At 42.2% G+C, this 24,399-nt stretch overlaps 1 protein-coding gene across 2 annotated transcripts in view; it reads left to right on the forward strand.

Moving 5' to 3' along the window:
- The first annotated feature begins 1,100 nt into the window (after positions 1-1,100).
- Dhrs9 (dehydrogenase/reductase 9) overlaps positions 1,101-24,399 on the forward strand; it is a 24,799-nt gene continuing 1,500 nt past the window's right edge. The window contains exons 1-5 of one of the 2 annotated variants that reach the window (XM_021232824.2): positions 1,101-1,207; positions 11,807-12,186; positions 13,292-13,550; positions 16,562-16,725; positions 20,149-24,399. The exon at positions 20,149-24,399 is cut by the window's right edge and continues 1,500 nt beyond it. In XM_021232824.2, the coding sequence (XP_021088483.1) occupies positions 11,865-12,186; positions 13,292-13,550; positions 16,562-16,725; positions 20,149-20,372 (969 nt within the window). In that variant the 5' untranslated portion in view covers positions 1,101-1,207; positions 11,807-11,864 and the 3' untranslated portion in view covers positions 20,373-24,399. Of the gene's footprint in view, positions 1,243-11,806; positions 12,187-13,291; positions 13,551-16,561; positions 16,726-20,148 lie in introns of both variants that reach the window. The other variant, XM_005064652.4, reaches the window with a different exon arrangement.

The raw sequence follows: 24,399 nt of genomic DNA on the forward strand, positions 1-24,399 counted from the left end.
TTGACATTTAATTTTTTTTAAAGTCTATTTGGGGAATTTTTTTTTAAACAGAGCTGCACTGAAGCAAGATTGTTGAGTGAGGCTTACTAAGGTATAACCTTTCCGTTGCCCTTTCCCTTCAGTCCTTCAGGACCACCCAGGTGCTCGAGGGCCCTCCACCTTCCAGATGTAATAGCCTGCTTGTGAGGAGGATTAATCACCATAGCTTTCTTCCTATGGTTTCAGCCCAGGATGTGTTTCTCTCAGGCTGCACACTGATGCCTTTCCTCTGTCTTATGGATCACTAAAGAAGAAGAGTGTATGTGCATACGCTGGGTACCCCAAATATTTACCTGGATACATTTGTTGTTGTTGTGGAGAAGGAGCCCCACCCATTTAATTCAAAAAGGCAATGTCTAGATTCCATTAGAGAGCTGGGCTCCTTCATTCTCTCGCTCTAAGTGCACAATAACTACTTTTCAAGACGGAACAGAGGAAGTTGGAGGAATGCAGCATGAAATTAAATTAAAACTGCTGGGCCCCTTTGCCTGGCTGTACAATGCAAGGGGAGGTTTGGCAAGCCGGCAAGGGGGGGGGAAGGGGGTGGCATCTCATCCCCCACCATTACTGGCCCAGCTGGCACAGGGAGAAGCCAGGTCTGCTGGGAGAAGCACTGGAAAAGGTCAGCGAGGGGTGGGAGGGGCAATTCTTTCCCATTTTCACTTCCAGAGACCCTGTCAAGATGTTTTGTCACACCTTAAAACACAGGTTAGGAACCACAAATTATTCCCAAGCCATGCTTCCTTAACATTTATTATGTTGTTGAACTTCTTGCTGAAGACTGTTTAAAAAAAAAAGAAAGATAAGGGGGAAATGATTCATTCAATATACCAGACCATTTATGCCTACTGCGCTAAGAAGGCACTATACCAGACCATTTATAAGGTGCTTCTTTGTACGTGGTGTCAGGGTCAAGAGAGTGGAAGATGTTTCTCCAGTTACATTTAATAAAAAAAAAAAAAGCCCTGCTGATTCCTTTGGAAACCTGTGACCTACAGTCTCTCCTCCCTCCGCCCTCCATCCACTGAGGAGAGGCTTAGTCACCACTTGGTGTTGCAATGGGTGTGACTCACAGAGAGAAGTAGTTTCACACATGCAGGTCGCAGATCTCCGGACACCTTGAGAGACTCAGCTTGCTGGGCCCAGCAGGAAGGTGATAATCAGCTGTGTAAGTCTTCTTCACCCCCAGTCTTCTTCAGCGAGGTAACTGGTGACTGGTCATTTGTTCCTTCATTTACCATCTCAACCTAAACTGTCTTTGATTTTCTATGCTCTGACAGAATGGATCAAGCTGTGTTTCAGCTGTGGTCAACTGCTTTTCTTTAATATGGTATGAGAACAATGGGTGCAGAGTCCATCTCATACAGAAATGATCTCAGTGTGGCCCAGCAGCCTGACTGAACTTCTTCCTGGACTCCAGACTCTGAATATTGATAAGCATCCTGTAGTCACTGCTAAACACTCTCTCTGTCCCTCTTCCTCCCTCCCCCATCCTTACATCCCTATCTGACACCTTCTGTGAGTCTTGTGACTATTGAGAAACTGGAGAGCACAGAGATCTGAAAGTTGTGGGCATCTTGACAGAGTGTCTCAGGTGGAACAATGATGGACAACTGTGGCATGATATGTCTCTCTCCTTGCTTTCCCAGTATCTTCTGTTTCCATGAGCACATGTAGACAAGCACTAACCTGGAAGAAAAAAAATGTTGGGAACGAAGAAAGGATATTCCTTCTTTTTTGTGGTAGTAAAGCTTTTCTTTTTCCATATTAATTCCAGTTCCCCCCTCTCTCCCCTCCTCCTGCTCCCCTCACCTTCCTCTCACCTTTTGCTCCTCAGAGAGGGTAAGGCCTGCCACGAGGAGTCAACAAAGTCTGTCCCATCACCACACTGAGGCAGGACCAAGGCTCTTCCCACTGTGTCTAGACTGAGCAAAGTCTCTCTCCATAGGAAATGGGCTCCAAAAAGCCAGTTCATGCACTAGGGATAAATCCTGGTCCCAGTGCCAGTGGCCCCACAAACTGCCCAAGCCACCCTCTGTCAGCTGCATTCAGGGGATCTAGTTTGGTCCTGTACAGGTTTTCCCTCTGTCAGTCTGTAGTCACAGAGCCCCCACTGGCTAGAGTCAGTTGTCTCTGTGGGTTTCCCAACCTGGTCTTAACCCCTTTGCTCATATTATCACTTCTCTTTCTCTTCTACTGGACTCTAGGAGTTTGAACCAGTGGTTAGCTGTGGATATGTGCCTCTGCTTCCATCAGATATTGGATGTAGGTTCTATGATGACAATTAAGATAGTCCTCAATCTGATTACTGGGGAAGGCCAGCTCAGACACCCTCTCCACTATTGCTTAGAGTTTTATCTGGGGTCATCCTTGTGGACTCCTGGGAATTTCCCTGGTGCCAGGTTTCTCGATAAATAATGACTCCCTCTATCCTATCAGGATAATCCAAGAAAGGATTTTTTTTTTTCGTTTTTTGAGACAGGGTTTCTCTGTGGCTTTGGAGGCTGTCCTGGAACTCGCTTGGTAGTCCAGGCTGGTCTCGAACTCACAGAGATTCGCCTGCCTCTGCCTCCCGAGTGCTGGGATTAAAGGCATGCGCCGCCAACGCCCAGCTAAGAAAGGATATTTCTAAGGCACATGCATACCCTGACCCCCCGGGTTCTGGGTTGTCAGTTAAAAACAAACAAAAAATCTCTGCTCAGATAGTTACTCCACATTTTATGATAAAGTGACTTGGTATTTCAAATGCCCCCAAGACACTTGATTTTTGGCAGGTGGAGGCAATAGCTCTGTAAAGCCCCATGACACTCTCAGTCCAGAGCTAGGGGTCCAGCTTTATTTATCTTAGAGTCTCTCGGCGCATACTAGATGTCTGAAATACCCTTGGCTAGGCGAGGCATGACTCGGGAAGAAGAATGTGTACTTTCACATTTGAAAATGGGGCCCAACTTTTAGAATAAATCCGTGTTTCAATAAAAGGAAAATTTGTTGCTTCATACATTTCAAAAGGAGAGACCCTAATCACAGATGTCACTTTCTCAAGGGACAGAATTTTAAAACACTAACATTTTCACCTGGAGTAAAGCTAACTGTGGCTGAAAGAAATATCCTGAGGATTTGGATGTGTTCCCTGCATTGATTCACACATCCACTCTATTCTGAACTTTCTTTCAAGCATTGTGACCAGGAGTTATGTAACATACAGCTAGCAGTTACTATTTTGTGGCCATAGCTGAAGAAACTGTAGATTTAACAGTGATTCCTAAAGTGCTGTTACTCTCTGGAAGCACACAGACAAAACAATGAATGTAAGAGAACCCGGAGTGATCAAAGTTCATTAGCAAAGACGCTTAGTAAGTTGCTTTAGTTTAAGAATGTTTGCCTGAGACGTGAGTGGGTTTGTACACCCGGGGAGGCAGGACAGCCTCTGGCGGGAAGCTGCCGAGGAAGCAGACACACACTTCTCCCACCACACACTGGGCGTGGCGCTGCGCCCTCAGGCAGGGATTCAGGTGAAACGTAACTAAGGAAGTCTTCCTCCAGTTGTGGGAGGGAACTCACGATTCCAGGACTGCTATCTAATCTCAACTGTGTCTTCTTTGTGGTCAATGTGGTTTTCACCAGATCGTTGGCTCCTTTTTAAAATTCATTTCGGATTTTTCAGGTGCCTGCTTTAATCTTCCTCTTCAAGTGGGTACGCTTCCTTACGTGTCCGAGTTCATTTGTATCATCAGGTTCTGGTGAGAGGGGGAGCAGATGTATCTATCTGAAAGGCCACCTAGGCTTAACAAACAAGAATTTTTACTTCAGTAAAAAGGGAACCAAATAAAAATGAGTTCTGAGTAATGAGCCATATGTGTAATACCCAAATATAAAAAGAACACGTATTCCACGGCAGTCATTGTTAAGAACACTTGCATAAGAAAACCCACAGAGGGCTGGAGAGATGGCTCAGAGGTTAAGAGCACTGGCTGCTTTTCCAAAAGTCCTGAGTTCAATTCCCAGCTACCACATGGTGGATCACAGCCATCTGTAGCGAGATAAGATGCCTTCTTCTGGTGTGCAGGTGTACATGCAGATAAATCACTTGCATACATAAAATAAATGAATCTTAAAAAAACCTCACAGAATATTTCAGACTGCCATCAATAGATGCTTTTTCTTGGCATAGCCACTCAGTTGTTGATTCGGAGACTGCAACAAATTGAAGGTAAATAAAGATTTAATAAACTCCCAGTGTTTTCTGAAAGAAAGTCTTCCATGGAATTATGTAGACTTACAGTGAATTAGTCTGGGAGGAACCATTTAAAAGAGCTTTACTGCCTAACAAGGACTTCAAATGTTAGTTAGCGTCTATTTTTGTCTTATCACCCACTTCCTATTGGTAGAGGAAGGGCAACTAATAGAAGTAAAATCAAAGGAGTTTATTTTAGGTTTCTTACTAAGAAACCCAAGAAGAGAAGGCAGAAAGGGAAGTGGGGACTGGCGTGGAGCAGAGTGTTTTCTGACAGATGCTGACACATGGATCCTACGCTGACACTCTGCAGGGCCAATGAAGACCATAATCAGCCTCCTCTCACGGTTCCTTCTGAGCCTCCGTTGGATGGCAGAGAATTTCTGATAAGCATCATTCCTCCCAGTGACTGGAATGTGTTCAGTTCCCCATATTTTTTCCCTCTCCTCTCACACAGCTTAAGATTCCAAGGAGAAATTCAGTTCTAGACACCTTTTAGCAAACATTCTAATTTGTGATGTTCATCCCAACTCCCAAAATATCATGAGGATTAGATATCGAGATCCATGTTATTTATGAATGTGACCCTGAATTTTCTCATTGTCTAAACTGAAAGTGGAGACAATGCATGACTGCCCTTGTCATTCTCCTCCTGTTCAACGACCTCAGGTATCAGTCCGGGTATCAGCAGAGCGGGGGGGGGCAGAGTGGAGAGTGGATCACTTCCTTGTCTTCTTCTGTTCTTCCTATTGCTCTCCTGCCTAAGGTCACGTGTCCCACACACAGCACGGAGGTGGTAGAGAAGTAAGCACACGGTCTAGATGCCAGAGCCCAGTGGGAGTTAATACAGTCCAGGAGGGACCAGAGGGGTCTGTGCTAGAGTCACCCCAAAATCATAGCTTGTGCCTTGAACCAATTAGCCTACATTTCTGAATTCAGCTCTTCTCTATGGAGATTTATTTGTTTATTTTGTTGTTTTTTTTTGTTTTTGGTTGTTTTTTTTTGTTTGTTTTTTTGAGGCAGGCTCTTACTATGCTGCCCAGACTGGCCTATAGACAAGAGTTGCCACAACCAGTACAAGAGGAGATAATTTTATCATGAAGTCTAAGATAAATATTTATTGGTCCAGGCAACAGCCTAGAACAGGGCTTCTTAAACTTTTCCCAATTTTGACCCCTTTGCATCCAAGAAATATAGATCTATAAAATGGGAAACACATACTGACAAATTATAAAGAAATTTATTTTGAAACAATTCTCTTGGGTCTACAATTATTGAAGATAAAAATAAATTTACATACTGATGATAGACCAGCTTGGTTATTTAAAAATAAAGAACTAAGTCTTAGCCAAATATGTGATACTACAGGACACAATATCTTCAATTTTTTTCAGAGTTGACCGATAATTTTGATTTTTGATTGTGAATACTGAAAATGTCATTTGGCATAAATATGTAGTGCAAAATAGTAGAAACTTGCCTAAGACCATTTCCAAAATGTTGAAATTTTGTCCTAATCCCAAACCCAAATTCATTTAATGATTTTTTTAAACACTGAAACTCAAGTCAGCAAACTCAGTGATTTTTGAAAATTATTTGCTTATTTTATTTTTATGTGTAAGAGTGTTTTACCTGAATGTATACATGAATACCTGGTACTGTTGGAAGCCACAAGAAGGTGCCAGATAATCTGGAAGTTGAAAGCCACTGTGTGGGTGCTGGGAACTGAACTTATAAGGGCAGCAAGTGTTGTTATGCACTGAGCCATGTCTCTGTCCCTTCAAGTAGTAATTTTTGTAATCAAATGGCCTACCACAATCCAAAGACACACCAATGTGATATTTACATGAGGAAGAATGACTGTAAGAAGATATTAAGCCAGGACTTTGTGTAATATAACTATTACATTTCAAGGAATAGCAAAGCCTCCTACTTACACTGAAAATTCTACACATCTTCACATACAATAGCCTCGAATCTGAGCCAAGGTGTGTTAGGCAGCATCGGCTGGCATTGCATGCACAAGGCAATGTGTGTTTGCTGTGTGTTCAGAACCGCAGCTGCAGTGAAGTCATTCAATGCAACAGAGACAAGTGCTGACCCAACAACCTTGGATCTATTATGTTTGGTTTTCAAGTAATCATTAGTAATTGTACATTTAAAATAATTTTATTGTTGCTTTAAAAAAAATCCTACATTCAGTTTACAATACCCTATCTTGGGTCTTTATCCATGGTTCAGAAAACCGTAGCATTCAGTCAGTCATAGCTGTTCCTCACATGGGTACCTTTATTAACAAGAAATCTGAGGAAGGTGAACTTCCTAGGAGCATTTGCCCAAATCTACAGGCTTATTTTGCTACCTAGCACAAGCTGTCATGGCCCTCCACTCAAAAGGCTCAATCAGAATCCAGGCCTTATAAATGTTGTGAGTGCTAATGTAGTCATTTCTAAATCTACAAATGGTATTAATGTATAATTTGATCTTTTTGGGTGCCTTCTATCCTCATAGTAGGGAAAGTAGATATTTTTTAGATTGTAAAAATTAGTGCTTGCCAAAGCAGGATATGAGCAATTTTATAAGCAACAAACCTTCTCCGTTAAAGTCATAAAAATATAAATACAGAGGGAGCATCAGTAAGAAAGCAATGGCTGGATTTCCAGTGAAGTGGTCCTGGGTACAGGGACATGCTGAACCTTCCAAAGAGCCTCTGTGTCAGCAGTTCTCAAGTATGAGCAATTTTGCCTCCTAAGGGACATTTAGCAATGTCTGACATCTTTATCAGAAGCACTACCTACGGACATTGAGTGGGTAAAAGCCAAGGACTCTGCTAAGCATGCTGTAATACACTAGCCAGATTTCAAATTGCTCGTTATAGAGTCCAGAAATATCAAAAGTGCTGCAGTTGGAGAGCCCATGCGGACATGCGAGCAACAGACAGAGCAAGCCCTTTCAGGCAGGGGAGGTGGATGGTTCTTCCCGCATAACAGGCACTGAACTACTCAACTCACCAGGTACTCTCCCACAAAAGTATCCTATCACTAGGAAAGGCCCAGAGGAGATAAGCAAATTGCTCCCAGGTCTGAACTCCTGGGCACTGCTCTAATGCTAGGGAGCCAAGGGACCTGCACTCTTAGTAAACAGTTTGTTGTGAGATAAATGGAAAGATATAGCTGATAAACAACTAAAGCAACTGAGGTCAGTGGCCTCCTGCTAAATGGCTGGTGTCAAGGAGCTACAGAGAAATGACCAGAGTTCGTGGAGGCCGTCCTGCTAGCTGCGTTACTCATTTACTTCTCCCGTTGGCTGACTGTCCATCCCTTTGTCTATACAGGTCATGGTCCTGAAAGTCCTGACCTGGGACTGTTGTTCACAGATGGTTTCTTGGCTAAAGTACTACCAGTGGTCAAAGATATGTGTTGGTTTGTTACTGACCTGGTTCAATGACCTAGAAGAATGCAAAATGCAGAGACGAAAAAAGAACTAGCATTTTTAGACAATAATAAAGACAGGCTTCACAAATCAAGGATCCTCAAGACCAGGATTAGCAGTAAATAGGATTCAAGCTGCTGACTGGGACACCAACCCCTGTGATGGCCATTGGCCCAGAGGGGTGCTCAATGACAATACACTTTCATAGGGAAGATTGTTGTCTAGTTATGGTGAATGCATGGATTCCGTGTGATTTTTACTTGTGGAAATACATGTATTTGGGGTGAAGATATTCTAGAAAATTTTGATTTACATGACTGTCATAACCATAATTCATGTATTTTTCAATGCATGAATTAAAATACATAGACTTCTAAAGGAAGATTATTATGCTGAAATACACCAAAGATATTTAAAATGTGTTTCCATAACACATTAATAGTACCATGGAAGCAAGAATAATAATCATGTCTTTAATCTCCCTCATTCTGGAGGCAGAGGCCAGCAGATCTCTGTGAGTTCAAGGTCAGTCAGGTCTTTGTGGCAAGTTTCAGTAGCCAGAGCTACAAAAAAGTAGGGGACAAACACAATATTTTGTGATAAATAACATAAAAATACCATGGCTGAGGTGACGAGTGATGATGGCGCCTTTAATCCCAGCACTAGGGAGGCAGAGGCAGGCAGATCTCTGGGTTCAAGGTCAGCCTGGTCTACAGAGTGAGTTCCAGCACAGCCAGTGCTACATAGAGAAACACTGTCTTTAGAGACAAAAGCAAAACAAACAAAAAGTCTGTGGCTATAATGGATAACAAAGTCTCAGGTACTACAAATACTGCTGAAGTGTGTTACTGGCTTCACAACTGAAAGATGTGTTGTTTCATAAAAAATTAGGAAAAAATAGAGAGACTCTCTTCCCTAGGTGGATCATGCCTTGAATTCTAAGCACAGACTATTTCTACAGGAACCCCGAGTGGCTTTCATTGATGTCCAAATCCTCTGTCTATCCTAATTCAAGCCTCTTGTGTCTGGCAACTCAGACCATCACAGGAATAGCACCCATAGGAATAGCTTCCTCATTTTTAACAAGGCTCCTGGTCCCCTGGGAATGAACCCACCAGTCATTATATATGAACAGAGGAGGGCATGAGGGGAGATGATGAAAGGAACAACCACTTTGGATGTCAGAGGTTGTTTTTGTCCAAGGACTTTTAGCCTAGCCTCTTAGCACCCCTGGCCAGGTGCCCGTGTTGCCTCTGTCAGCTCATCTTGGACACCACTCAGCTACCAGAGAGTTCAGGATTTCCAGTTCTCTCACATGGGAAGTCATGGTGCTCCAGGTTGCATCTTTGAATCTGTTTTATCTTCTGTAAGTGAGAGAAGGCGAGTGAGAAAATCGGATGAGACTGTGTGCAGCTCTCCAGAGAAGAGGCCTTTGCCAAGGTGGGTGGGTGGCAATCGCACTATTTGTCCCTCTCACTTCCGCCCCTGGCAAAGCTGATGACAGGAGAAGTTATGTTCTTTGTTGCAGGGACATTAAAACCCACAAATGTTTTGCATTCTTCAAATAATTCCTCTAGAAATTTGATTTATAATAAGATTAGTTCAATACTCAATAACTATCAAGGTCATAGGCAGACTTAAACAAACACTATAACTAATTGGATTTACAAGTAAGAATATCATTAAAATGTCTAAATGTGTCAGTTCATGAGTGCTCTCTGCTTCTCCCCATAATTAGACATTTTAAATTATTATGTATTTGAGAAGCAGAAACCCTGCTGCATGGACATTTATAAGCAATAAATCCATTCCTACACAGACACACACACACAGGAGGTTTGGGGAAACTAAACCAAACTATTAAGTAATTTAAAAACCTGTTTTTAAATACATAAAACTGTACCATAAGTCAGCTACCTCCCCATGCTTCCCAAATTTTAATATTTCTCATTGTTTTGTTTTTTGTTTTTTTTTTTTTTTTTTGGTTTTGTTTTGTTTTGGTTTGGTTTGGTTTGGTTTTTCGAGACAGGGTTTCTCTGTATTGTCTTGGAGGCTGTCCTGGAACTCGCTTGGTAGACCAGGCTGGCCTCGAACTCACAGAGATCCACCTGTCTCTGCCTCCCGAGTGCTGGGATTAAAGGCGTGCGCCACCAATGCCCGGCTTTCTCATTGGTTAATATCTGTTAGTAGTTTTTTATTTCCTTCTTTGTAAGTCTTGTAGGGAAAAAAAATAAAAACAGCCCATTCTTTCCTTAAGAAGTATAGAAGATATACTGAATTTTTTAAATATTAAATATACAATTGCACCTGGTGGTGGTGGTGCACACCTTTAATCCCAGCACTTGGGAGGCAGAGGCAGGTGGATCTCTGTGAGTTCGAGGGTAGCCTGGTCACACTCTGTAGACAAGGCAAGGAACTTACTAGGCCTCTAGGCTTTGGTGAAAGACAGGGCTCTCCCCAAAGGTGATGCTCTCTCTGGCTCTCTTCCCGGCGCTGCCTTAGGGACTAACACAGTGTTCCTATGTGGAGAGGGAGCTGACCTCTTCTCCTCCTGCTCCCCGTTGTCAGAAGTTAGAAGGGCAGGGCCGCCATGATGTCAGACCTGAAGCAGCCAGAGAAGAGCAGCAGCCTGCCCTCTGACTCTTCTTCACTTCCTCCTCCTGGGTAGAGTGCCACTCCACAGGTGCCAATGCCCACAGTAAGCATGGCAGGCTGAGGGGAAACGGAGGCATGGGTCCCTGCGGAAGGGTCCAGGAAGCCCTTCTGTTTGACATTAGACATGGAGCTCCTCCCTGGTCACAGCAAAATTCGTATTCCAGTTGGCTCTCTTCTGGGTAGTTTGGTCAGTTTTACAGTATAAAGTTGTTTCATTTTGTCCTGTTTGTATGTACCTTTGTTTTTTCTTACAAGAAGTTAGTGTTGAAAACAGAGTTTAAAGAGTTGAGAGACACCAGGCATTCGTTTCCACCTTGCTCGTTGACTTACTGGGATCTCTCACTTCTGTCTCTCATGATGAATAGGGTAGCAATACTCTCTGGGCCAGACGGAAGGGGGACTCGAAAGTATTTAAAGGTAAGAAGATGGAACCGGGCGGTGGTGGTGCATGCCTTTAATCCCAGCATTCAGGAGGCAAAGAGAGGTGGATCTCTGTGAGTTAGAGGCCATCCTGGTCTAGGGAGCAAGTTCCAGGACAGAATCCAAAGCTACAGAGAAATCCTGTCTCAAAAAAAGAAAAGAAAGAAGGGAGCAAGTTCCAGTACAGAATCCAAAGCTACAGAGAAATCCTGTCTCAAAAAAAGAAAAGAAAGAAGGGAGCAAGTTCCAGTACAGAATCCAAAGCTACAGAGAAATCCTGTCTCAAAAAAAGAAAGAAAGAAAAGAAAAAAGAGAAAGAAAGAGAAAGAAACCACACCGGGAATGTTTTCTTAGTGACAGCTGCACTAATGCTTCCCTCTCCTGGATTCTGAAAATAACTGGGAGTCTGGCAGAACAAGAAGACTGAGCTAAGCTGTGGGCTGTGACCCCTTTGGAGGGATTAAATGACCATTTCACAGAGCCACCAAAGACCATCAGAAAACAGATATTTACATTATGATTCATAAGAGTAGCAAAATCACAGTGGTGAAGTAGGAATGAAAATGATTTTATGGTTAGGGATCACCACAGCGTGAGGAACTGTATTAAAGAGTCTCAGCCTTAGGAAGGTTGAGAACCACTGCCCTAGGAGACTGATCCTGTTTTGCTCTCCAGCTTCACTAAGTGATGAGACATAAGATTTTACTGTGAGTGTCTGTCTCTCAGGTGGGTGAGCTCCTGTGTGAGGTTAGTGCCACTACTCTGTGCAGCTCTGGTGGCTCCTTCTGCCCCATGACCTGCGCCAACTTTGCCTCCACTCCATTCCTTTCCATCGATATTTTTCTGAATCCATTCCTGGTTGGCTTTGGCACTATCTTAAAAAAAAGCAGTGTGTGACATAAATGACTTGTCTTTCCAACAAGCAACCGAGTAATCATTTAGTATCTATTTGTCTACTCAAAGTCTCACATTTATCAACATGTGACTGTTCTAATTTGAATTTTCTTTCTAATTTTGAACATCCAGGACTCCATCTTTTATTGTACATGAAAGAAGCATCCCTGTCACATATAGGAGGAAGAAAATGTTGTTATTGTTGTTTTGGGTGTCGGCCCTCCTGTTCCTCTGTGCTTTTCTGTGGAACTATAAAGGACAACTGAAGATAGCAGACATCACTGACAAGTACATCTTCATCACTGGATGTGACACAGGCTTTGGAAACTTAGCAGCCAGGACTTTTGATGAAAAGGGGTTCCGTGTCATTGCCGCCTGCCTGACTGAGTCAGGGTCAACTGCTTTGAAGGCCAAAACCTCCGATAGACTTCACACAGTGCTTCTGGATGTCACCAACCCAGAGAATGTCAAGGAGACCGCCCAGTGGGTGAAGAGCCATGTAGGGGAAAAAGGTAAGACAAGGGGTCTGTGGGATAGGGTGGTTGGGAGAGGGGCAAATAACTAAAGCAAAATAAAATGAGTTCAAAGTTTAAACGGCTTTCCAAGAAAATGTCTCCTAAGGCCCAGTAGTACATTTCTTAATCTCCACAGGGCTTCTGAGTGAGTCCAGTGTGAGTGTGTGAGATATGCCCCCATAGACTGCCTTGAGTCTCAGCAGGTGAATCTAGAACATAAGTGAATGCTCTAACTGTCCCTGATCTTCTCCGACAACATCTCAGCCAAGGGAGTTGCAGTTCAAGTCTATAGGAGAATATGGAATCAGCATTCAAATGACCACTTGGATTACCTGGGATCGACAGGCATCTCAACAGATGGGTTCCGGAGTGCACATATTGTTAGTGGTCGGTAGACCAGGACCCAGGGATGAGGGTAAGGGTCTTAAGGAGTCCAAGTGTTCCCCTGAGAAGTAGACATTCCCTCTGCTGTGGATTTTGTTAGATGACTGCTCTCTGAACTGGAAGGGTTTTGCCAGCTTTGAAATATTCTCATAGAAGGCGATAGCAGGGTCCACACAGGAGAAAAGCAAATACATCTTTAACTCTACGCCCCTGAACCTCAAATGCAATGATTTAATAAAGCTTCTGGACAAACTTGAATTCCAGTACTTTTAGCAATGCTATATATTTCCAGTCAAGAAACAGCCAGGTGGATAACTTCTTTTTCTAGCAAATTTCAGCATAAAGTAGGTCCCTATAACTTCTCCATTCATACAGAATATTTTATAAATATTCACCAGCTACACCATCTTGCAAGGCAGGAAAACAGACTAATCTCTACATCTGAGATGAGAAATCAGAAAGTCTGCCTCAAAAGCATAAAAAATATGACACTTGGAACCAGAAATAGAATAGCAGTGAGACTGAAGCCCAGAAACGAAACAAGAACAAACTCAGCTTAGTCTCTCACTCTGTCAGCCACCACTTTCCCAAAATGCAAAAATATTTCAAAGCAGGAGTGACTGGAAAGAGAAAACAGCACACTGTGTAAAGAAAGAACTGTATTTGCATCAGAGATGACCATAGAAATGACATCTCCTTCTCTCCCTCTCTGCTCCAGGTCTCTGGGGGCTGATCAATAATGCTGGTGTCCTTGGAGTGCTGGCTCCCACAGACTGGCTGACAGTGAATGACTACAGAGAGCCCATTGAAGTGAACCTGTTCGGACTCATCGACGTGACACTGAATATGCTTCCACTGGTCAAAAAAGCTCGAGGGCGTGTTATCAACGTCTCCAGCATTGGAGGCCGGCTTGCATTCGGCGGAGGGGGCTACACTCCATCCAAATATGCGGTGGAAGGTTTCAATGACAGCTTAAGGTAAGGTGAATTAATTGACTTAGCGTATCCTTGCAGGTAACACATCCTGGACACTTTGTACATAAGAGGTATTTTTTTTAGCATTTTAAATGTTTCCACTTGACCAGGGTTTACACAGCTCATAACTGGTAGAACTGAGATTTGAACCCAAGTCTATGTTTAGTCTAACTTTTTTTGCCTTTGTATGAGTGCATGATGTCCAGAGTGGGGTAAATTTATAGTCAATGGGTTAATTTGTCCAGTAGAGAATCATCCAGGGTTGGTCTTGCTATTGTTATTTCTGTACGGTGCTAACGGGCTAGTATCACCTTATTTATGCCTCCAGCAGAAAAGCATTAGTTGTCAATGGCTGCCCAATAACTCCCACCAGGGCTCTGCAGCTGCATCCGGTGGGAGAGGCAGGAAGGGGACGTTTGACTTGTCTTACCTAGAACCAGAATTTGTGACTATCAGTTCAAAGTCCGTAAGTGTTTCTTCAGTCAAAAAAAGAAATGTCAGCACATTAAAATTGTGTCAAGAAAACAGAGATTACTTAAAGGGCATTTTCAAACATGTGGGAGGTGTGGAGAGACATTCCAAAGGACAGAAATAAGGGCTAATACCAAAGGGCATTGCCATCCAAGGACTAAGGGATGAAGAGACACAGAAGTTTCTAGAACCCGGAGACACAGAGACTGACAGCTCCAGCTAAAGGATGAAATCACCAGTGCCGACGCTACACGAGGAATTTCTAATCCCACTTCTTGTATTCCCACTCCTGATTCTCATAGGCTGTGTCCACCAGGTGCTGGGGTGCAGGTGACCCTTCTGGGATAGAGTGCAAGCCAAAGGGACTGGGGGAGTAAATGGAAGTCAAGCCAGTTGAGTCATGCTGAGACAAGCAAGAGAAAGGGCAAAATTAGTATTGGCTGGCTTTGAATTTCCCCATTTGTTTGTTCAATTGGTATTTACTGAAGGCATATGTTAGAGTTTATACTCTATACCACAGATCGAGGAGTAGTTTAATAATAAAGAGGACAGATGATCCCACTGAGGTTAATAGAGGCCGATAACTCCATTCTGCCACATGATCTAGGTGTCAAGTCTGAGTCTCCTAAGAAATAAACTCAATAGAATTCTTCTAAAATGTTAACATGAAGTTGAATAGCCTGGAGAACTTGTTAAGGATGCATATTTTGATGGGGGTGGGTCCGGGATGTGACCAGAGAGTTTTTCTACAGAGTTATCAGATGCTGTTGATGGCTCAGAGATCATCACACTTCAAGAAACATCATCACGACCTCTCTCAGTCTCAGCTGACCTTTCATTCCATTCTACAAAAAGCAGTATTATAACAAAATGCCAGTATTTAAGAAGATATTTTGGCCGGGCGTTGGTGGCGCACGCCTTTAATCCCAGCACTCGGGAGGCAGAGGCAGGCGGATCTCTGTGAGTTCGAGGCCAGCCTGGTCTACAGAGCGAGTTCCAGGACAGCCTCCAACGCCACAGAGAAACCCTGTCTCGAAAAACCAAAAAAAAAAAAAAAAAAAAAAGAAGGTATTTTGACTGGAGTGTTTGTAGAATCTGTTGAGTAGCTAGACATTGTCTGAAAGTAATCAACAGAAAGTGTCTATGTCTTTATGGACCATAGAACTGGTATTTGACATGGAATTTTTCATGCATCCGAGTCCAGTGGTTGTTTCAGGATGTCTACATGTATAGAGAAGGATTGAGGGACAACAGTCCAACAGAGAGAGGACTGGGACTCTGCAGCTGCATTTTCTCAGCAAGCATATTGGTTAGCAACATGTAAGCCTCATAAGTTTAGCAGAGAGGCCTGTATCCTGTCCCTGTGTCATTTTCATAAGTACATAGAAAAAAGATCTTCTTAAATAACTTCTTGGAACTGTCGTCTCTCAGATTCAACAGACATCAGTTGACAGATGAATAAAATATAATTAGGTTGAAAAATCACCTTTAAGATTTTAATGTAGCATACCTTTCAGAAATCTCTCAAGGTCAAGCTGCTTTACATTGCCAGTAAATTTTATTTCAAATTGTGTAATAAATAGTTTTGTTGCTAAAAAGCACAATCTGGAAAGGATGGAATTACATTTTAAGATTACAACTAGAGTTTATTTAAAAAATACCTTATGATGAGGAATGGGATGTAGCTTAGTGGCAGAGCTCTCGCCTAGTGCTACAAGGTTCTGGGTTCAAGCCTCAGCGTGGGTAAGATGTCTATAACATGAGCAATTGCCTCTTTATACATTCCTGGTAGAAATACACATTAGATTTAGGAACTAATTATTCATGAACTGGTCTGCAATACATTGTTCAGTTGGCAGGAAAGAGGCACCAACATCTCAAACCTGCGACTCGGTAAATATGTAGACTCGAGGCTGTCTGTAGTGGTGTGAAGGGAAAGCTTACTCCTCAGCAGCACCGGGATCAGGGTGGCATGCCAGGGATCGTGATACTAGATCTTCCAACATCCTCAGTCATCTTCCAGCATCCTCAGTCATGCTGCAACCCTCATTCCAAAGCCCAAGGTAGACTTGTCCATCCAAGCCAGTCACTCTCCCATTTCCCCATCAGATACTTGGAGCATGGAGAAGAAATAGCCTTAACCCAAATGCTTATCAGTTTGACAAAGAAGAGTGTGGCTCAAGGAGGCAAATGCTGACTTACTGTGGGGTTTTTCAGAGGCTTGTTCCGCCCACATCCATTTCTTGTTCTGAGTCACTTGGCCACTTTGAACTCCAGTTTCTTCATCTTTGGAGTGACAGGGTAGAACAAGACGCTTGTTGCCAACACAGTCACTCTGTGATTCTATGAAAAGATTTATGAGAAAATAATTAACAAGTAGTAAACATTCTCCAAATAAGTTTGAATGAAAACAACAACAGCAATAAAGACTGGAGATGTGATACAGAATGCTTGCCTAGAATGAAGGAAGCTCTAAATTGGACCACAGCTCAACAAAAACATGTTTTCTTAATTAAAAAAATTCTTTGATTGTTCTTTCACAGGCGGGACATGAAAGCTTTTGGTGTGCATGTCTCATGCATTGAACCAGGACTATTCAAAACACAACTGGCAGATCCAATAAAAGCAACTGAAAAAAAGCTCGCAGTTTGGAAACATCTGTCTCCAGACATCAAGCAACAATACGGAGAAGGCTACATTGAAAAAAGTGAGTTTGGGGTTAGATGTAGTGTCTTCTGGGATTCACTGTCCTTGTCGTCATGAAGGAGTCATGATGGGGATCTTTAATGTGGTTATTAAGGCCGGCACCCCCCTCTTGTTTCTCTGAGTGATTGTAAGTGCTTACTGAGAAACTAAACAATGCCAAGGTTTATACTAAATATTTCTGAATTACATCATTTATGCCTCAAAATAAGTATTGGAGTAGTGAATAGAGGCTTCTCAAGGTAAAATGACCTCTCCAAGGTGATCCAGTATCTCCTGGTCACGCCAGATATGAAGCCAGGCAGCTTGGCTCTCAGAGTCTTCATTTCTATGCAAATTTCATCTTGTTACTAAACACAAACCACTCATTCAACATTGTCCAGGGATTTGGGGAGGTGACAAAGATGAAGAAGATTGTGGTCCTGACAGTCCACTATAGCTAATTACAAAGAGTAACCAAGTAAAACTGTGAAACGTGAGGCTACACAGCATCAAGAAAACAGATCATCTTTAGGGCGACCCAGAGAGTCGAAAGTGAAGCTGATGCTACAGTTTCTAATTTCCCCAGAATATAGAGCAGGAAAGGGACCCAGCTGATCGAGAAGCCTTAACAGGACAGGGCAGGTATGAATAAGGCTTTAGAGTCCAGGAAAGAGTCATTCGGGTGGAGGAAGCTGTCAGGGGTCAGGAACACGTGGAAGGGGAAGAGGAAGAAGACATAAAATGAGTCAAAAAGACAGAGTCAAAGGGAGAGAATAAAGAGATTACACAGTGATGATTAATACTGTGAATATTTACAAAGCACTTGTCATCATTCTAAGGGCCTCACACACCCACTTTCATTTATTTACAATCCCCAAGCTCTATGGAGTAGATGTCTTATGTCTTTCACATTATCAAAATAGAGACATAGAAATGACATGCCTGAAACTTCACAGCTAGATTTGAACCCAGCATAATTATGCCATGCATTCTTGGGCACTCTAATACAAAGGAAGCAACATAGTGAAGACTTCAACCAAAGTTCCTCTTAGAGCCTTCCTCCCACCTCCAGCTTCCTGAACCTGTAATGCTTGCTCAGTAGTCCTCAAACACTGAGCCTATGCCTTCAGTGGGGCAAGGTCCTGCCTCCCTCCATGTCACACAACCCCTCAAAACTGTGACTCTGCCTCATCACTAGTCACAAACACAGAGAACTATGACAAGGTTTAATATCAACTGTTTGAATGTAAACCCAAGACTCAAGTCAGAAACACATATGGAAATTTTCAGGATGACAGACATCCCCAAGCTCCACGTCAATATAACACATACACAACAACAAAAAAAAACCTCCTGAAGATTTCACTAAAATGTCTGATTGACAAACTTGCACAAGAATGTCTCTCCGTAAGCTTAGAGCCATCACTGTTAGAAGCTGTATTTCTTACATCCTGAATCTAAAGGTTTTATGTAGGTCAACTTAACCCTGTTAGACTCAATACTTTAGAGACAAAGTCTTTAATTTAAAAGAGTTTTCAATATTAGATAATTGTGGTGATACTGACAAGTACCTATGACTATATCACAAAATCCCATCCAAAATTTTTCTATTCTGGCATATAACAAGTGTATGTATTTATGAGGCATAGTGTGATCTGGATACCAAGAGTAATAAATAGATCAAGGTGGCTGGTATATTGATTTTCTGAAACATTTATCATTTCTATTGAAAATTGTCTATAAAAATTGTCCTTACTAAGAAATACAAAATAGCACTGAGCCCAATTTTATATTGATTTGTCATATTAAATATTTCCAAGTCAGAATTTAGAGGTGAGCCAGACTTACAGCCCCAACATAGACCAGAAATTTAAAGTCACCTTTCTTTGTTTCCCAAGCTGAACAACAATGTAAACTAGTCATTAACACTTAACTACATTCTTTGAACAACTTGTGGCCGCTTAACAAATACAACGGCCACTTGTTAGGTTCTTTGAATAATTGGGAGCCTGAAATCTAACATGGTAGGCTTTCCCCCTGAGAAGATATGACTCGGATATGTTTTAAAGCCTATGAATATCATATGACAGCTCTACTTTGCGGTTGTTTTGTTTTGTTTGTTTTTGAGAAAGCCCATGGCATTTTCTATAATTGCTGTTTTGGTTTACATTCTCAACAACCACATGCACAGGGTCTCTTCACTCCACACCCAGGTCAACACTTCTTGTCTTTTGTCTCATAGACACTAATAGGTGTCTATTCCGATGTCTTGCTGTGGGTTGGATTTGAGCACTGGCTCTATTCATGCACTGTGAATGACAGTCACACACACCCACTGTCCCTCCCCCAATCCTTCCCCCCCACCCCATCTGTGGCCATTTGAGAGATGTCTGTTTGGATTCTTCTCATGCTTTTTTTTTTTCTGTTGAGTTGTTGGTGTTCCCTTTTTGGATATCAACCTGTTATCAACGTATGGTTTACAAATAATTTTCCCATTCCATGAGTTGTCTCTTTGTTCCTTTAACTGCTTCCTTTGATGCACAGGAGATTGTTAGTCTGATGCAGGCCTGTGCCTCCATCATGGATTTTGTGGTTTGTGCTGTAGGGGTCATCTTCAAAACTTATTGCTTAGTCCAATTTCAAAAAGCTTTTACACTGTGTTTTATAGTTTTAAGCTCTACTTTAAAGTCCTTGATCTGTTCTGAGTTGGCTTTTACATTCAGTGCCAATTTCATTCCCTTGCCTGTGGAGAGTTAGTCTTTCTGACACTTTTTTATAAGTGTATCCAGGACTCCAAATCATTCCCAATTCATTTGCCTCAGGGGGATCTTAGGTCCCTGACAACTAGGAGACTTTTCACCTCTGATTAAGGACAGAATTGTAGAGATGTCAATGTTGTGAGTGCCCTCTTCATCCCCATATGCACACATGGACACTCATGCACAAGAAATGTGTACATAGTCATGTTTCCTACAACACAGTACTCTCCAGAAAGGATTAGGAATAAAAATCATGACTCCCTCAAGGCAAAGTCCTCATGGACACTATACAGTATCCTTTCCCTACTGCCTTTAAAGAAAGACCTTAAAGTCCTCAGTCCAGCAAAATCATTTGAAGACAGATAGAAAATTCAAATGCTAAGACTTTATGACATGCCTACTGCCTCAGGAATTTGTATGTAGAACCCAGAAGTCTGGCTTTTCATTAGTCCTCTAGGAGATCCTATTGTCCACTTCAGTCTGAGATGAGACCAACTAGCCTAAAGAAGACATCCATCATAGCATCCTCTCCTGGAGAATGGAAACCCATTCCAGAGAGCCTCAATTACAGTGGCAAATTCAGAATAAAACTCCCTGTCATGTGTCTTCCTGTTTTCACCCCAGCCTCCCAGGCTGCTTCTCCTTTTTCTGCTGAAGAGTAAGCACATTTTTGTCTCTATTTATAGGTCTACACAAACTGAAAAGCAATACATCTTTTGTGAACTTGGACCTCTCTCTAGTGGTAGAGTGCATGGACCATGCTCTAACAAGTGTCTTCCCCAAGACTCGCTATACCGCTGGAAAAGATGCCAAGACATTTTGGATACCCCTGTCTCACATGCCAGCATTTTTACAAGACTTTTTATTGCTGAAACAGAAAGTAGAGCTGGCAAACCCCAAAGCAGTGTGACTCAATGGACCATAAATGCCTGAGGCTGGCTGATTTCAAAGACTTACCATTTCAGTCTCAGTCTTTACCAGATCCAACGTGGACTCATTTAGACCATGCTCCTGTTTATAAAAGAGGGAGTCCCATGGTCCCTTAATAAGGTCAGAGAAGACCTATCATACATGCCAGTCTTGCCTGATACTAAAACCTTGGTAGGATGAAAGGAAAACTGAAAGTCTTCTCCATCCAAAGTGTGTGTGCTGCAACCTGGCCTTTGCTGGTTCAGGAGTCCAGATTGTTAAGCGTCGAAACATTAAGAGATAAGAAGTCTTTTGTAAGTGGACCTGATGGCTTTGATAGCTCACAGAGAAGAAGGCTCGGGCTGGAACACAACTAGGTTCTGATAAACGTTGACGGGAACAAGAAAGTGATAGAGCACTCGGTCACACAGAGCACTGGTGTGAACTGAGAGGCCATGAGAGACAGAGTGAAGAAATGCAAATAGAAGGACAGAGGAAGGGAATGAAAGGCAGGGACTCCAACGCAAGCTCCACACTCCGGAGGGACACAGAGGATGTGTGACAGTGACTCCTGTGACATCATCCCAATTGATCCTAGTCCTGGAGGCACTTTACATCTGGCTTCATCTGTTTCAGTCAGCCACTTCATGGTGGAAGCTCACCAGCTCTGTTGGCCACAGCCACTCCTCATTTCAATGGCCAGGTTCTTGGCTCCATTTCAGAGCTTCAGACTCTGTGGCTTTCTGCCCCTTAACTTTCCAGATGTCCCAAGGCTACCAAGATCTGCAGAATCTGAAGGAAACTCCTTTGCCGATCTTCTCACCACACTAGTCCAATTGCTCAACCTTCTAATTCTGTCTTTCTTTTGCCTTTTCCCGAGATCGTTTTTGATTTTTCTTATTCTTTTAGGTAGCTACAATTTGCTGTTTCTTCCAACCAAAAACTAAGTGACATGAAGTCTCCTGTTAAGATCAAGCTTGCCAACCACATTATCCATGTTAGCAGTGTGTCTTAGCTGTAGCTCTGCCATCTGCTTCCCCTCAGAGAAGTGATGGGGGTTGTCCTTCTGTATATATGTTTCCCTTATTGGTTGATGAATAATACACTGTTTGGAAAGTAGAGGCAGGAAAATAGGCAGGGCTAGGCAATGAGGAGAATGCTGGGAAAGAGAAAGGCAGAGAGAGGCGACTGAAGAAGACACCGTGTAGAGACTGGGAAAATAAAATGTGCAAGGTGTTCTCTGGTAAGATAAGGCCATTTGGAAATACATGTTAGTAATTATGGGTTAATAATTAAGACAGAGTTAGCCAATAAGAAGCCCTAGACATCGGCCAACAATTTTATAATTAATACAGCATCCATGTGTTTATTTGGGGCAAAGCAACTGTGAGACCAGGCTGGAAAGAAACCCTAGCAACAGAGAAGGATCAATAGACCACTGTGGTTACTCTTCATCTTGTTCAGAGATACTGTGAAGGAGTCTGCCACTATAATAAGTCATCCGGAGCCCAGGGGTCACCGAACAAGCTAAGTGAGTGTCGAGAACAAATTACTCATTTCTGTGACTGAAATCAGGTCATGTCTAAACTGTCCAGACTAAAGAAAATCTCTTCCATTTAAAATATCTTCAAAAACCTTAAAACATCTGTGGGCAGCTCATCCAGGAAGAGTCTAAGAAAAACACACAAATTTCACCCTTCTCCATGGTATTAGTCCCAACAGTTCTTGGTGGTATAAGATATTGCAGATTCCTTTACTGATGTGGAGAAAATAGCCAGAAATTCTCAAAATGAAAAAAGCTCTGGTATATACAAGTGATTTATTTCAATTTTAATCTAAGTGACCTGAATTCTTTCATGCCAAAAAAAGACGATTCCGATTTGTTTTGTTTTGTTTAACTTATTTATTTTTATTTTATGTGCATGGGTATTTTGCCACAGATGTTGGGTCCCTTGGAACTGGAGTTTACAGACAGTTGTGAGCTGCCATGTGGGTGCTGAGAATTGAACCCTGGTCCTCTGGAAAAGCATTCACTGCTCTTAACTACTGAACCAAACAATTCTGATAGTTAACATTTTTCCTTAACTCTGTGGTTATTTTCACCCTTCTTTTAGTTACTGGAAGTCAAATATCCAGGATCTCACACAAGAGCCCACTCTGTACCCCTGAGCTACACCACACCCCAGATTGTAATTTATTTTTAAAAAAGGAAAACACTTATAGTTTCCACCAGAGTTTATGACGCATCGTGCTAGCCAAAACACTGCTGCCACCTGTCTAACAATTTCCAAGCTCTCTTGTTGGTACACTTGCCAGAGAAAGATCCAGATCCACAGTCCAACTGGGTGCCTAGAAATAGGATATAACCTGAAATAGGTCAGGCAAGGACAACCCAACCTTCTGTCATTTTGTGTAGTCAGTGACTTCTCTTATGTGATCCACTTTGTTGGGTGTTAGTGATGCACACCTTTAATCCCAGCACTCGGGAGGCAGAGGCAGGCAGATCTCTGTGAGTTCAAGGCCAGCCTGGTCTACAGAGTGAGTTCCAGGACAGCCTCCAAAACAATACAAAGAAACCCTGTCTCAAAAAAAAATTTTTTAAATAAAGTGACCCACTTCACTTCTGTTAGAGAAATTGGAGTCAGAAAGGATTCCACTATGGATCTGTAGCCTACATTGTAGACAAGAGCCACTCAGTCATACATAGGGGACAGCCACCTAGGGGGAAGTTTACTCTCAGTCTTTGGACTGGTTTTTCTCCTCCATGGCAGTTATAACTTGAGTACATATGAACCAAAATGGCGGAACCTGGATTATGAAACAGACAATGCAGAGAAGAACCTTCCCACTAGAGGAAGAGGAAAAGCAATCCAGCTGGTGATTTAGTGTATGCTCTCTGTGTGTCAGAGTCTTAGTACAGTCGCTATGTGTTCCAGGAACAGTTTAATCTAAACCACGTCTCAGTCAGCTGTGCATTTTAGACATGGGGATATGAAATCATAGCCAAGTGGGTAATGTTCTGCATTTTAAACTGCTAATCATCTTGGTCCAGGACTCACCCAGACAGCCTCATTTGAAAGACCATATGATATAGTATATTGTAAAGAATCCAAGGCTTCCAGAGTCTTTTGTAAACATTGATTCTGACTGTACAGAAATGAAACATTCATTAAACAGTCTAACATCAGCCTTGCCTACTTAATAATGAACATGAGTACAAGTGGCACAGAGTTTTGAGAAACATAGATACACTCATTTTTGTTTTTATAAATTCTTCTTTTATTTCTTCTCATTTATGATAAAATGAGCATTTATACACAGTGTCTCCGATCTTAGGAGGATTTTTAACTATATTTCTGAATTTCTTTTACCTGTTTCTCTTTTGACACCTCTTTTATTCATTGTTATTGTTGATTTTGTCTGCTTGTTGTTACTGCTTGAGGAATTTATTTGTGATCACTTTTCATTAATCTCAATAACGAGCTTCAGTCACCTTTCCTAACCCTCATAAAAAGTCTTTTAGATTTTAAAATCAGACAAAAAGATAAACATCAAAGATTAGCATATTAGCAAGAATAATCATAAAAATGAGCACACAAATACCAAGTTTCTTATTGCTGTTTTCTTTTATTTTTGCTTTTGCTTTGAATAAAAATTTTGGCAGACTGTCCTGGTCCCTGTGGTGAGGGGTAACCTAGGAACTCTAAGGACAGAAATCTCCAGAATGAGCTCAGAGCCTCCAGCACTACCACACTGCAATCTAAGAAAATGCCAGTCTGTTGATGAACCTTATACTTTGACAGGAAGAGATCAAGTAACACAGTGTCTGTCTCAGGAACATGTCCTGGGGAACATTCGCAGTGTCCCACGCTTCAGCTCCCACTCTGCTGAAGAATGAAAGATCACCACTTTCTAATTGCCTTGCCAACTAGCTCCAGCTGCTAGATTACTTCTATTATTTTTGAGTCAAGTCTTTTGGGAAAGAGGAAGGAAAGGGCACCCACTCTTGCTTCCATCATCATAATAAG

This window comes from Mesocricetus auratus, unplaced genomic scaffold, assembly GCF_017639785.1.
Source record: "Mesocricetus auratus isolate SY011 unplaced genomic scaffold, BCM_Maur_2.0 Super-Scaffold_100004, whole genome shotgun sequence".
NCBI classification, from domain to species: domain Eukaryota; kingdom Metazoa; phylum Chordata; class Mammalia; order Rodentia; family Cricetidae; genus Mesocricetus; species Mesocricetus auratus.